This window comes from Bactrocera tryoni, chromosome 3, assembly GCF_016617805.1.
Source record: "Bactrocera tryoni isolate S06 chromosome 3, CSIRO_BtryS06_freeze2, whole genome shotgun sequence".
Taxonomy (NCBI): Eukaryota; Metazoa; Arthropoda; class Insecta; order Diptera; family Tephritidae; genus Bactrocera; species Bactrocera tryoni.
Window position 1 is genome coordinate 75291157 of NC_052501.1, and position 15984 is coordinate 75307140.

Consider the following 15984-nt stretch of genomic DNA (forward strand, 5'->3'; position numbering starts at 1 on the left):
AAAGTCCTCAATTTCTGTGGTTTAGTCTGCATCCTAGAAACCTGTTGTATAAACTTTGCCGTGTAACAGCTGCAAGTTTTTTCTGCCTACACTTAAACTCAGAGAAACTCACCTCAACTGATTTGCCTTGGTTTGTTTTCACTCCGTTTCAACGTACTGAACCGATGGAGCAGTCTGAAGCTAGACTGTATAAAAATTATAACTTTTCCATACCTTGATTTGATTTCTTAAACGATAAACTGGTCCTGAGATGATTGGAAAATATGTTCCAAAATAATCCGACATTGAGTCTCATGGTTTCTAGGATGGGTTCTTAAATGTCAAACCAAAAAAAAAAAATTTCTGATCAAGTAGCTCTCAAGCCGAGCAAATGGATCCGTAAGTTTCTTTTTGCACTTAAATTAAGAGTAAATTGCCTGGATGGAAAGTGTCTGAACCTAAAATCTATCAATAAAATTCTTTGTCTTGGTTTGTTTTCTGTTAGTGCCATCGTACTTGGCCGATGGAGGAGTCTGATCCTAAACTCTATCATATCAAAAATTTTGGGAGTGTGTTGCTAAACTCTATCAAATCAAAAATTTTGACCTTTTCAACCTTTGACTTGATTTGTGAAGTAATAAACTTGGTCTAAGAAGTTTTAAAAGTATGTCCCTAAATACTTTTTGAGCGCGTAATGGTTTCTAGAACGGGCTTTTATATGTCAAATAAAATGTTGCTAGTCGAAATTCTTTCTGTTTTATCAAAACTACCTAGATTTCTGAGGAAAGTTCTCAAATTGTCAATCTGAAACTAGTTCAATAAAGTAATGTTTCATTTATTTGGAGGTACTTGATGAGGAATTCAAACTTTACTATTTCTTTTCATATTTCTCGAATCCTCTGTAAGATTTTCGTGGCAAAGCCTTTCCAAACTAAAAATGTATGGATAACCAGCATAGGATATATTAAGATTGCCATGATTTCTGTAACAGCAAGAAGGAAACGTCAAACACCCTACAATGTATATATCGTCACCTAAAATGCAAAAAAAATCGTACCAAAACTAAATTTTTTTTTTCATATGAGTGTATGTTAACCTGTATATAACCATTTTATAACCTGAATATGCGCATATGATAACCAATATGTAACCATTTTATAACCAAAACTCAAATTTTCTTTCAATGTGAATGACCTATATATACGCGAATTAGTTCCTTAGTTTTCGAGATATCGTTCTGAAATTTTGCGTACATCCTTTTGTCTTAATGATGTTGCTCATTTGTTGAAATCGCCGAGATCGGATCAGTATAGCATATAGCTGCCATACAAACTGAACGATCAGAATTAAGTTTTTGTATGGAAAACTATTTTATTTGTAAAGATATGTTCACGAAATTTGGCGTGAGTTATTATCCAAGGCAGGGCTACATTATCTTTAGAAATTGTTTACATCCGAACACTATAGCCTATAGCTGATATACAAACTGGCCGATCAAAATTAAGTTCTTGTATGGAAAACTTTTTAATTTTACGAGATATCTTCACGAAATTTGGCATGTATTATGATGCAAGGCAAACTTATATTCTCCCAAAATATTATTCAGATCGGTCCACTTTAGCATATAGCTGCCATACAAACTGACTGATCAGAGTCCAATTCTTATATGGAAAATTTCTTTATTTTACAAGGTAGGGTCATGATATTCGGCTCAGATTATTTTTCAAGGTCACGCTACATTCCCCTAAAATATTGTGCAGATCGGTCCACTTTAGCATATAGCTGCCATACAAACTCACCGACAAAAATCTTTTTTTTTTCTTATATGCGGACTAATTCGATGCATTTACATACATACATCCAATATATGTATGTATGTATAATTCTTACTGTCTTAAAAAATACATACATACATACATAGCTATCTTCCTCCTTGAATTCTACTTTTATTGACTGCACTACATAACTTTGTTTACACTTACCCTCCACTTATAAAAATGTTGCACTGTTGTTATTCCAATTTCTTCTTCTTCTTACAAGTTTTATTACTCTTTATTGTTTTCATATTTATTTTTCTTTTTCTTGCAACTCATAGTTTTACTGTGCCCCTCAATGCATCGAGCATGAATCGCTGTTTTTCATTTTCATTTCATCTCACAGAATATATACAGAAGAATAGTGGTATCTACCCTCGTATCTACGTGCTTTGCCATGGTCATTGTTTTTAAATGTGTTTAGCATTTACAACAAGTGCCGTACATGAGTGGGCAACATGCAATAGCAGTCAGTTGGTCGCTGTAAGACACGTCCCACGAGCCGGCAGCGTAGTAGCATGCAGCTCGCATACAGTCTTACGAGGATATACGAGCTTGTATGTCGGCTTTTGTGCCTGCAAATAAATGTGCAGTGCTCCCCTAAGACATGCTACTGCTCTCTTGTACACACCGCTGCTTTTCGTGTCTTCTCCACATTTCTTCGCTCCTCCGCTCTTCTCCACTCCTCTGCTCTTGTTCTCTCCTCCACTTTTTCACTTCGCCATTCTTCTCTCAAACCCTTTTCCATATCTCTTCAATTGTACTTGCTTAAAGTCAACCGTTCTCTAGTCGTTTTGGTGATTTCAGTTTTCGGTAACTGCCATTTGTCAAATGCTTAAGTCTCAGGTATTACACAAGTGCCAAGGAGAGCCCGCTAGCGTGTGGGCGGAGTGAGTGGGTTTTGAGCTACATATAGACCATGGTACATTGCATAACAGATAAGATTGTCTGCAAATTGCTTGCAATTTTGTTTCTACATCATTTATGTAAGTTACCGTTGTTGTTCCACTTTCCTTGGCTTAAGTTTACAAGCAATTATGGTTGGAGAAAATAAATTTTTGGTTAGGTTTTGAGTTCGGAAAAATTGTCAAATTAAATAGGTGGTTTATTGTGGTTGAAACTTTGTAGGAATATTGGATTACGGCACTTGATTTTTGATCTACTAAATATGAAAATGGAATAAGCTAAGCTCTTAGTTTTGCAGAATGTCAGCTTTGGCGAACATAACTCTTAAGAAGATCGACGGCGACAGTTATCTTTTATTCTCTTAACGACTATTGAGAGTACAGAACACTTTCCTGAAAGAAAAAAAATATTTTTTTTTTATTAATGGTTGTAGTTTTAGAAGAGAATTATACTTCCTGAATACTTTTCGGCGCAATTTTCGACACAATTACGGACCAGTAATCATTTTAGAGACCTCTAATGATTTATAGATCAAAAATGATATCTAATCCGATAAATGTTTTGGTTGTGCTCATTACTATTCTAACGGAACACAGCAAGAGAAAGAGAGACCGATAAAGAAAGAGAGAGAACTATAAAGAAAGAGAGAGAGGATCGATAAAGTAAGAAAGAGAATGATTTAGAAAGAGAGAGAGAGAGCAATAAATTAAGGGAAAGAGAGAGAAAACGATGAAGAAAGAGTGAAAACGATTAAGAAAGAAAGAGAAGGAAAGAGATTAAGAAAGAGAAGGAAAGAGATAAAGAAAGAGAGAGTGAGAACGAAAAAGAAATAGAGTGAGATCGAAAAAGAAAGAGAGAGAGAAAGAAAAAGAAAGAGAGAGAGAGAGAGAGAACAATAAAGAAAGAGTTCTACAGATCGTTTAAATTATATCACAATGCTGCTTTACCAGCTATAGTATAAGCACTACTACCCGATAACTAACTGTCAATATAATTTTAGACGGTAAACGATCTTATTAGGGTGCGCATAAACTTTCCCCCTAACTTCGTGGGTTTCAAAGTTCTTTGAGATCAAATATCTCGCCTTAATAATAAATGTATACTTCTATAAAATATGCAGCAAAATTAATTAAAGAATTTTTTGAAATAAATTAACTCGTTCACGCCTTAATTTGTCCGTCTGTCTATCTCCACATGCGCGTATGAAGAACTAGTCTGAGTTTTTGAGATATCGATATGAAAGTTTGCATACGTCTTTTTCTCTCGAAGAAGCTGCTCATTTGTCGGAACCGTGAATATCGGGCCACTATAGCATATAGCTGCCATACAAACTGAACGATCCAAATCAAGTGCTTGTATGGAAAATTCTTTTATTTGCCAAGATATCTTAATGAAATTTAGCAAGGATTATTGTTCTAGGCAACCCTACATTTTCTGAACAAATTAATCAGATCGAACAACTATAGCATATAGCTGTCATACAAAGTGACAGATCAAATTCAGAACACTATATGAAAAGGTTTTCTATTTGAAAAGATATCCGCGTGAAATTTCTCACAGTTTATTGTCCAAGGTAACGCTACAATATCCATAAAAATTGTTCAGATCGGACCACTATAGCATATAGCTGCCATACAAACTGATCTTTCAAAATCAAGTCCTTGTAAGGAAAACTTTTTTATTTGTCAAGATATTTTCATGAAATTCGGCAAGGATTATTTTCTTAGGCCACCCTACCTTCTCTGAACAAATTGTTCAGATCGGACTACTATAATATGTAGGTGCCATACAAACTAATCTATCAAATCCAAGTTCTTTTGTATTTATTAAGAGTAATACCCTTCAGTGCATCATAAGTTAACGTTATTATCATTTTTTTTTTTATCAAATTCGATGCTAAAACATTTTCGGGTATATTGTCGCATTTATAATCCCGACTTCGTGCTTTTTTACCGAATTCGACTTATAAATAGATGAGTCTATTGTGCGCACCCCACTTGCGACTTACAAAAATCACTTTACATGTATGAAATACTTTTAATTGCAATAAAAATGTTTACCATAAGATTCTACAGTATTGTTTCTTCATATTTTTCGCTTTAATTACCTTTAAGACACCAGCGTTTCACTTTCTTCCCTTGCTTGGCTCAACTTTTAACGTCGAATTGCAACTTCGCACTGCTCGTCATCATCCTTCAATGCACTTCATCCTCATTAGCGAGCATAGCAACTTCCTCTCCACACTAATTACAGCTGCTCATTAACTGCAGTTAACCGTAGTCAGCGGCGCGTGTGTGCGTGTGCTTGTCAGCCTTACAAAAGCATTACAAATGACAGTAATTTACTGCATCGCTTTCAAACATTCTTTGTCAGTCTTTTTAATGCTACTTTCTTGTCCTCTCCTTGTGTATATTTAGCCACACATATACCCTATATATCTATACGAAACATAACCGAATGCATGTAATTCTAACCAGAAAACTGTGTCTTTTGTTGTCTGCTATGTTTTGCGAAATTCTTCACCAACACCATTACTTTGTAGTTGTTCTTGTTGTATAAATGACTTGAAATTGCAACACTCACTTACTTATTACGCCCGTAATGTGTAATGCAATGCCAAAGAAACTTGCACTGTTTCGTGCGCAAGCAGATTGACCCACTTTTTGGTGTTCTCTCCCTTATTAGCTGGTCTGCGCTTCCTAGCTGCTCACCTGCCTTTTTGCTGCTGTTTCGGCTTGCTAATGATTGCGTTAGCACCCGCCTTGCACCGTGTGACGCCCGCAAGCCAGCTCAGAAGCCAACAAGCTGGTCAGCGGCGTGGCGTGTCTGTGTAAGACAGTGTCCATTAGTTTGTTAGTTGGCGCAGTAAAACTGGTAGCTCGAATAATGACAAGAAATGTCAGTCTTTTGTTGTCTTCTCGTTGAACGGTTGCTTTTTTTCAAGATGCTGCAACGCTATCTTGCATTTCCTTTTCGTTTCTTAGCCTTTTTCTATTTCTCCAATTTATTTTGTCTCGAAACTGTCAAAGAAACGCTTACTGATACTGTCAAAACGTATCGCGATTGTTTGTTTTCTTTTAAATTAAGTTTAGGGAGACTATATTTATCAATGCTCCACCGGCATTTCTTCGCTTGAAACTCGTAGCGAGAGCGAGTTGCTCAAGAAGTCTTCTAAAATGTAATTTATCTCAATTACACTGTGAATGAAGAGCAGTGAGGTGGAAAAATGAAGCTGTGGCTCCGGAAGGACGTAGTGGATTAAGTACCACATGTTTATTGTTGTTGTATTGACAGAATTCTGGACTGTCAACTAGGTCCTTGACCGCATAAAAATCCGGGTCCGTTCGATTTACGTAGACCTGACTGTCGTGGGAAACCTCTTGTTGTTTCAGGCGAAGTTGGTGAGATTGAGTTTAGATCGCTAATTTACAACACCGTGGCTTATGTTGAAATAACAAGTTTTATGAGAGTTTCCTGAAGACGTCATCGACCGAAATATCTCTTCATTGACGAAGTAATCTGTTAATCAATAGAAGAACGTACATACTTAGGGTACAGAACCTTTCAGTTTCTACGTCGCTTAAACATAATTTTGATACTACATTCTGACAAAGAAAGTAGTATAAGTATTCGAAAGCAGATTCAGCCCTTCTAATAGCGGACTCTAAATTCCACATTACAGGAAGTCTCATTCTTAATACGTATCTTGTATAGTCCTCTCTCAAAAATCAAACTCTACAAGTCACTCATCATCCCTGTCCTGCTATATGGTGCAGAGGCATGGACAATGACAACATCTGATGAGTTGACCTTAGAGGTGTTCGTAGGAACTGGACGTCTCATTTTGCTAGATGTCTTAGTTACAATTTCTTGCCTAGTCTCAAAAAGTGTAAGAAGAATAATGCGCGTTGAAAAAAAACAAAGTGTCTTCTAATTTATATGACGAGTTTATTTTAACACGTGAGCAGCTCATTCGACGGTTATTCTCGGCTGAATGTTTCCTGGATGGTACTGAAATTTGTTGCAGGGTTCGTAGCAACTTAACACTGAATTGAAAATGAGAATTCAAGCCTATCAGAAACAATTTTCGTACAAACCGGAGATACAAAGAATAATGGAAATTCCATAAGAACAAATATAGACTCGTTCCATGTTTTTATTGCCAAATTCGACCTGTATATTAACCCGTACTTGATTCCAGTAAAAATCCGCAGTAACTCAGTCTCAAGTTTCACGATATGTGGTTCCGAAGCTTAAGCCTAGGGTGCTCTTTGTGGTCACCACTTATTTTCGTGTTCGGTTTATTCAGCGGATTTTTCGAAAACACCCAAATACTTCGGAAGCTCTTTCAACTATGAGAGTGCAACATCATAACTGACTCCTAGGCACTTTAGAATCCAGTTAGAAGTCTCATAAGCTGAATATGTGCTGAAACCCAAAAGGTCTAAAAGGTCTGATTTTATGCACCTATAGTTATTCTTAGCTGAATTGGTGCTGAAAGCCAGAAGTTTTGAAAATCAGCTATCGTTCTTTTAGGCTGAATTGGCGCTGAAAACCAAAAGTTCTGAAAACTATGGTTTTAATCAGCTGTAATTATCATTAGCTGATTTGGTGCTGAATGTCAAACGGTCTGAAAGCTCTGGCTTCATTCCGCTAGAAATCTCTTATGCTGAATAGATCTTGAAGATCTGGTTTTATTCAGCTAGAATTCTCCTAAGCTGAATAGATGCTAAAAACCAAAAGAACTGGAAATTCTGGTTTTATTAAGCTACCATTTTGTTAGTCTGGATAGATGTTGAAAGAGGCCTGACTTTATTCAGCTCTTCTCTTAAATAGAATGGTGCTGAAAACTGTGACTTTATTCAGCTACCAGTCTTTTGAGCTGAATGGATACTGAAATAGAAATGATGTGAATGATCTGGTTTTATTCAGATGCATTTCTCCTAAGCTGAATAGGTGCTGAAAGCCAAAAGATTTGAAAACTCTAATTTTATTCAGCTACCCTTCTCTTAAGCTGAATAGTTGCTGAAAATCAAAAGGTCTGGCTTTATTCAGCTACAATTCTCCTAAGCTGAATTGGTGCAAAAAGCCAAGAGGAGTGAAAACTCCGGTTTCATTGAGCTATCCTTCTCTTAAGCTGAATGGTTGCTAAAAATCAAGCGGCCTCACTTTATTCAGCTACAGTTCTCTAAAGCTGAATAGGTGCTGAAAATCAAAAGGTCTGGCTTTATTCAGCTACAATTCTCTTAAGCTGAATGAGTGCTGCAAGCCAAAGGAACTAAAGACTGTTTGTATTCAGCTATCTTGCTCTTACGGTGAATATAATATAATTGATTATTATATTAGCTGAATTGCTGCACAAAGCCAAAATATCCGAGCAGTTTGGTGGGAAGTTGCAAACTAAGACCCATTAAAGCCTTTGAGTCGATTTCTAAAATAAGATCTAACGGACCCTAACACTTTGGGGGTCCAAGGGAAATTAGAATGCGAGACTTACTCTTCGTCCTTAAATTTTTCAAGCATGTCAATTTCGCTTAAGGCAAGAAAGCACACAGTGTCGCTTAAGTCAAGCGTGCAACAATAACTTGCAACCATAAACCGTTAGCTGAAGTTGTACGCACCACCGCTGTACCCCTGCATCTCATGAGCTCGACATCATCATCATTTAGCTACACTTAAGTATGCATGTGCGCATGTGTACATAAGGCTGATGGCTCCACAAATCAAACTACAACGAAAAGTAGCAGCAACAACAACAACAGCGCCAACAACAAAATTACACTTTCCCACGCCGCTTGTTTGTTTTCCGTGTACTTGCAGCTGTTGTTTCGCTACTTTAGTTATGCTCGCCACCATTGGCTGTTGTTGTCGCCAGCTTTGTTGTTGTCGCCAGCTTTGTTGTTGTTGCGCGCATGTAGTTTGCGGTGGTGCAGTGCTTCGCGCTGCACTGCACTGATTTATGCTGGCGACTTAAACAGTTATTAATGCATTTTGTTGCCACACTTTTGTTGCGCTGTTCACTTGTTTGCCGCAAGTGCGCTGCCGCTCGTCGCTCTGCGATCCCTTATGCTGTTGGCTGCTGGCCGTTTGTTGAATTTGCGGTTGCTGTTGTTGTTGGCGTTGGTGCTGGTGGCCCTGCGGCCGTTAGCCGTTAAATGCAACTGAACTGCGTAGCGCCTTCTGACACGCCGTCACTTTGCGGTTGCTCCACGTCCAGCGCGGCGCATGGCTGCACGGCTCAGCCTGGTGCTGATGCTGGCGCTTTATATTGTCAGCGGGGTGGCCAGCGCAGTTCACCAGCTTACCAGTTTTGATTGTTTTCAATTTTTCCTTTGCTGCAACGCCATCAATTCGTTCATTCAAACTGCTTGCCACACTGCGCGCTGCTCATTTCGCTTGCGGACGCTCGTGTGTGTGTGTGTTTGCGGCTTTTTTGTTGTGCCGCTTCGTCGCGCATTGCCTGCAGTTGGCAATTTCCACGCATTGTCCAGCCATTTGGTTTTACTCAGCGTTTGCCCTCGCTTCCCTTGCTACCACGCTGGTTTTCTTGCAGCGCTGTTGCAAGTCCGTTACATCAACCGCAGTTAAATCGTTGCAATTGTTGCTGTGTTTCACTCCGCGCTCCATCGCCAGCCGTAAATGGTGAACCATCACTCTTTGTGCTCCCTGCTTCACTTGTCTGTTTCTTTCTTTTTCCTGTGTAATTTGGAGTGTTTGCGATTGCATAAGTTTCGTGGCAGCAGCAGTTTTGAAATTCGTGCAACATGTCAACAGTTGTGTATGTCGTTAGTTTTGGTGAGCGTATACACAACAAAATCGCTGATGATATCTCTATTTGGTGCGTAGTGTGTATGTGTCCGTCTGTCCTCTCCTGGGAACTGTGCTAAATATGTGTCCACGTAGTTATGCAACATTTTGTTGCAAGTAATGTTTTCAGTGGCATGTGGTGTTTTGTGACAATAAATTCGTTGTGGCAACAAGCTAGCTTCTTGGCTGCTGACATACCGACAAATTTGGGTGTCTTTAGGCATATAAACTTCGCTGAGGTCTAGATCTAGGCCTGTTGTAAAGCAGTGTTTGAAATGGCTCATAAACTAAAAGGTGTAATTTAGTTCTCTAGCGTTTTAGCGCTCGTCGGCTGGACTTCGCGGAAGCTTCGCAGCCAAGCTGGTCAACAACTGGTTCCTATGCAACCGCGAGGTGCTTCTAGCCTAATGCAGAATGCAGGAGTTCCAGTGAACTATCAGTAAGCTTCAATTGGACGCAGTCGTATGGGGTCTTACTGGATATTTTTCATTTTGTCGAAAGCTTTCTGTCAAAGTTGTCAGGTGAGTTGGAAACGTCCAGGCACTTTTTACTCCATTATTCAGCTTTTGCATGAAAGAAGACTCAGCTTGAAACAGCTCGGTGCGCTTCTTCGATTTTGGGGAGTCTTTTCTTTCAATATTTATTAGTTAGGTATCGCAATGGTCCAGCGTTCTCAGCCGTCCAAGTGGGAGTGGTTCTTGGGTCGACCTTTCAACCCAACCTAATCTAACCTTCCCTCAATGTATGTTTTTGCAGCATGCCATAGATGACTACTTTTGTTATATCTATCGTAATTCTCATAAGCTTTAAACAGTAGACAGTAGATTGAGCGCTGTATTGACGAACCCTGTCGGGAACCCTGATATCTTGTAGTAGAAAGCGGTTCTAGGCTGCCTTTCCTTGCTTGAACCTTGATAGCGAGGTTAGGCACTCCTTGACCAACCCTGAACACATTATTAATGAGTTCAAGGCTGGTATCGACACTCTGCTATCTGAGTGGATGGTTACTTCTCTAAAGGAAGAAGAGTAAACTGCACTGCAGAGCAGTAAATCTACTGCTACCTTAATGGCAGCAACCACGGCTTGGAAAACAGTGCAATAGTCAGGAAATCTGAAGCTGGAGTTGATAGAGAGCTCCTGGCAGTCAACACCTCCACCAAACTTCCACCTCCACCACATAAATAATGAAGAGAATATGATGGGCTTGACTATGGTGTCGTAGAGCCAGAGGATCACTTTCGGTGAGATATCCCACCTTTTGCTAATGGCTCCTCTACAGCAGTATAAAACAATCGATGTCTTTTTTGATCACTCTTCGACATTTGGCTTCCATGAAAGCTTCCTATCCATGATGAACCCTAAAGCTTTTAAAGCAGGTTGTTAAGGACAAGGGTCCATGAAAGAGTTCTCTCTTCACCTTTATGGGTTCCCCTACTCACATTTCGTCGATCACGTCCGTTGCCTCATTCCGTTATAATCACTCTGTCGCACAGAAGACTGAAAATGAGGTGTTTGAGGTTTGATTCAACTCCAAGACCGCCCAGAGCAGTTACGACTGCTTCCGACAGGACGTTATTGAAAGCTCCCTCAATATCAAGGAAGGTTCCAACAGCGAATTCCTTAACCCCAATGGCTTCCTCAAGCCATAACACGATAGTATGCAGGGCAGAGTTCACTGAATTGTCTTTGCAATGAACTTGTTGCGCTCCTGATAAATGTGCTCTCGGAATGCGACTCCTTATGTACCAGCTATTGTGGAAACTTAGTGAAAGTCTTTGGAAACTAAGTGTCTTGCTACTTGACCTTGTATTACTGAAGATATTCTCTGAGGAAAGCTTGTCTCGCGCTCTTGTACTTAAAGCTGAGGAAGTTCCACTAAATCAAAAGAAGAGAGTAGTTTTAGTTTCTTCTGTTGCTGTATATATAGCATCTTCTTCTTTCTATACATACATGTCTTACATAGCCTCCAAATTATTTTAGCTACTGACACACCTGCGCTCGCCAAAACGATTCAAAGTAGTGTTATAAAAATTTGAAAAAGGAGCGTCGTGATCGATTGCCTTTTGAAGGACTTATGACGAAAGTGTGGAGGCATGTAGAAATAGAAATAGAAATAGGCAATAAATAAGCACAAGGACATACATATACGTATATCTTGTATATCATTTTGTAAATGGAAATATGCATTAGGGTGATCCTTAAAGAAGAGAAGAACAGCTCAGACATCAAACGTTCTAAATCTCAACCTCAAAGTGGGTTTTACTCTATTTGAAGCTGTTGAATAGAAACGCTTTTTTCGGAGAGCTCATTAAGTCTCATCTTATGCTTTGGAGAGTTCGTTGTGTCTCAGGTTATGCTCTGGATATTTCAATAAGTCTTAGGTTAAGCTTTGGAGAGTTTATAAGGTCTCAATTTATGCTTGTGAGAATTTATAAGGTCTCCGTTTATACTTTTGAGAGTTCAGGAGTTTTTTGAGAGTTCTTTAAGTCTCAGTTTATACTTTGGAGAGTTCATTAAGCTTCCAGTTATGCTTTGGAGAGTTCACTAAGTAACAGTTTTATTTTTGGAGACTTTATTAAGTCGCAGGTTATGCTTTGGAGAGTTCTTTAAGTCTCCAGTTATGCTTCGGAAAGCTCACTAAGTATCAGTTTTTATTTTGGAGAGTTCAAGAACTTTCAGGTTATGCTTTGGGGAGTTTATTAATTCACAGGTTATGCTTTGTAGAGTTAAGTAAGTCTCAGGTTATACTTTGGAGAGTTTATTAAGTCTTAGGTTATGCTTTATAGATTTTATTAAGTCTCAGATTAGGCTTTGCTAAGTCTCAGGTTTTACTTTGGAGAGTTTATTATGGACAAAATTTTTACAAATTAGACTTCAATTAGAACAACTTTCTTTATTGTGGACATATATGTATATTCTTTATTATGAACCTTTAAGTTTTATGTACGAACCTATGTATATCCATAATTTCTTGATTAGCCATCACCCTAATGCATTTACTACACTTTATAGTATGTCAGTATTCGTCTCACCTACTCATGTCTGACCTCGTAATAGTTTCCAAATGGTACAAAAATTCATTTTTTGATTCAAAAACAATAATTCATCCGATATTTTTGGCATCACCCTACTGCATGTGCCAAATTTTTTCCAACACTTTACCCATCCTTGCCGCCGCAATTACTTTAAAAGTGTTACCGCTTTCTGCGATTTGTGACATTTCATTCATTTTTAATAGACTCACAAACAGTTTTATGACACGAAAAGCAACAAAAACAAAGGCACCGTTAAGTGAAAAAAAAGTTGTAAATACTTAACTGCTGCCACTGTTTACTTCACTACTTTGCTTTACTACTTTTTCACAATCCGCTGCAACTTTGTCGATTGCTGTCCTTTGCTTTGGACACTTACTGCACTTTTTTTTTGTTGTTTTTCTTACATATATATATTTTTTGTTGCCTTCTGCTGCTTTAACATGAAATTACTTGCAATTGCGGAGAGTGTGACGCAAAGTAACTGCGCAACAACAATGCATCTATTTTTTATGAGTTGAAAACAGTGCGACTCCACGCCTTTCCGGGCATTATCATCGTGTCTTCTTTGCTCTCATTGCTTTCTGCCATGCGCTACACCTACTGTGCCGCTTACCATTTCAGCGGTCCGCGCGCTCACTGCCCGCATATTATATCATATATTTATTAAATTTCTCGTAAAATGACAGCGACTGTGCGGCAGCTGCCGCGTTCAGCGCCGCCAACTTTCGTACATAATTTGTTGTTGTTGTTGTGCTCCGCTGCATCCACAGCATTTTTTCACGCTAATGCACTTTTGATGATGGCCAGCATTGTTGCCGAAATATTTACAGCGCGCTGTAGTGGGTGGCGCGCCTGTGTGTATGCTACATTTAAATAAAAAGCTTGAAGATGCCTCAATATCGAGGGGAAGTTGACAGAAATGCACAAAGGAAGTTGTTTTTGTGGCGCAGTTTGAGATTTTGTTGTTTTTGTTATTTTCTTAATATTTTAATAACAGTAGTTTGCTATAAAAATTAAAATGTTGGAGGCAGTTGGGTAGGGTATTAAGCAAATGAAGTGAAATGGCGCGTCTTTATGTGAAAGTGTGTGGAGGGAAGTAAATGTAGATGGTTTTGAACTTTAAAAAGTGTAGTATTTGTATTGTTTTCAGTATTTCTTAAAAAAAAATTGAGAAAATACGCGCTCTAAGCATAAAGTCTTGCATCGAGTCTGACTATAAGGAAACGCCAAACTTAAAAAAAATTTAATAAATTAGTTTTGTAATATTTTAGCAGCAAAAAGTACAGAGAAAGTGTTATTTTATACGAAAAGTTAATTTAAATAGAATTTAAAATAAATGTGTCGTGAAAATTCAGCCATACGTTACTCATACGCCATGGTGCGTCTTTATTCGTATATAACATTTATATGAAATTTTGTAAGATAAATCCTTGAAAATAGCTGACACTGGTGCTAAGACTACTGAAATGTGTATATACATATATATAATACCGATTTTTTTTTTTTATTTTTAAGCTTATTTTCTATTTTCATTTATTTTTCTTCCAATTTTGTGTATTTTTAAAATTTTCCAAATATTTACCATTTGACTCAATTTTTAACCTTCTTTTCTTCTTGCAGGACGTTTTGCACAAAATCTGCCATCCCCATGGCCAGGTGCTGCGCATTGTCATTTTCAAGAAGAATGGCGTGCAGGCTATGGTGGAATTTGATAGTCTTGAGGCGGCAACAAGAGCACGTGAGAATCTAAATGGTGCCGATATTTATTCGGGCTGCTGCACTTTGAAAATTGATTATGCTAAGGTGAGTGGGAGTTTAGTGAAAAAAACTACAAAAATAAAAAAATAAATATACGTATTAAACACAAAACAAGCACACACATATCTAAAATATTATTAATCTACATATATAAAAAAAAATAAATTGACGGTTAGAACGGAAAATAATAATAATTTCGAATTTCGAAATTTTGAAAATTCAAACAATTTAGATCTTAAATATGTATAAGCTGGATTTTATAATAAGAAATTTTGAAAAATATTTGAAAAAAGCTTAAATTATTACTTTTGTTTTTTTAAATTTAATTTTTAATAGAAACAGACAATAAGCAATAAACTTATTTTTTTAAATATAAAATTTCTAATAAAAAATTAAGAAAATAATTTTTTCAATACAAAATCTAAAAACAATATTATTTTAATTAAACAAAAAGTTTTAAATTTATTTATAATATATTTTCTATACCTTTTTATCTAGAAATAATGAATACAATATTTTTAATATTTCTTATAAAAAAGTAAATTGAAATTAAAAAAATGTAATAAAATATTTTCAATCTTTTTTTATTAAAAAGTAAATAGAAATTAAAAAGATAGAATAAAATATTTTTAATATTTTTTTATAAAAAATAAAATAAAATTTTTTCAATTAAAAAAGAAAATAATGTTTTTAAATTTTTTATACGAAATACTTTTTTTTTCATTTTTTATTGATAGCATATTATTTTTATATTATTTTTAATGTTTTGTTTGTTTATTTTCAATTGCAATAATAAATTTATAAAAAGAATATTTCGTTTAAAGAAAATGCTTTAAAAATATATATGTATGTATTATTTTTGTTTTATTTTTTATTTTATTTTTTTATTTAGTTTAATTAGTTTTTTTAGTTTTGTTTTGTCATAATTTTTTTTATTTAAAAAATTCAAAAATTTTGTTTTGTTGATTTTGTTTATTATTATTTCTGTTGCTTATTATTTTATTTTACCTTTCCTAATTTAGTTTTTTGTAACTTCTTTTTAACTTTTCAAATGTTTTTTATTTTTTAAAATTTAATTTTTTGTTTTTGTTAATTAAATTAATTTTTGTTTTCGATTAATTGTTTTTTTTTTGATTTAATATAAATTATATATTTTTTAATTTTAATTTTTATTATTTTTTAAATATTTTATTTTATTTGTTTTTAATTTTTTTGTTCTTTCTTTTTTAATTTTTGATATTTTAAATTTTTTGAAGTTGTTTTCTAATTTAATTAATTTGTGTTTTCAAAAATTTTTTTTTTGTATTTTTACTTTTTTTATTGTGGTTTTTTGTTATTTTAATTTTTTTAATGTTTTAATGTAAATAAAACTTGTTTTAATGTCAACTGATAATTGTGTTTTCTCTTTCTTCTTTCTCCCTCCACTACAGCCAGAGAAATTGAATGTATACAAAAATGAACCAGACACCAGCTGGGACTACACACTTACCGCCGGTAAGTTTCATGCAAATTTTCTATAAAAGCTTTCAAAATTTTACACAATAAAAATAAGAATATAGAAAAGAAGAAAAAGTAAAGTCATGTGTGATTAAAGAAGTGAAAGAAAGCATAAAATCAGATTGCAACAATTCAAAAACAACTCCCAATAAAAAAAGAAAAAAATGTAGTATATAAAAAAAATATAA

General features: G+C 36.0%; 1 protein-coding gene across 1 annotated transcript in view; it reads left to right on the forward strand.

Annotated features, from left to right (window-relative positions):
- LOC120771104 (heterogeneous nuclear ribonucleoprotein L) overlaps nt 1-15984 on the forward strand; it is a 300298-nt gene that overhangs the window by 147129 nt on the left and 137185 nt on the right. Inside the window, 2 exon segments of the mRNA XM_040098946.1 lie at nt 14162-14344; nt 15730-15793. Coding sequence (XP_039954880.1) covers nt 14162-14344; nt 15730-15793 — 247 coding nt within the window.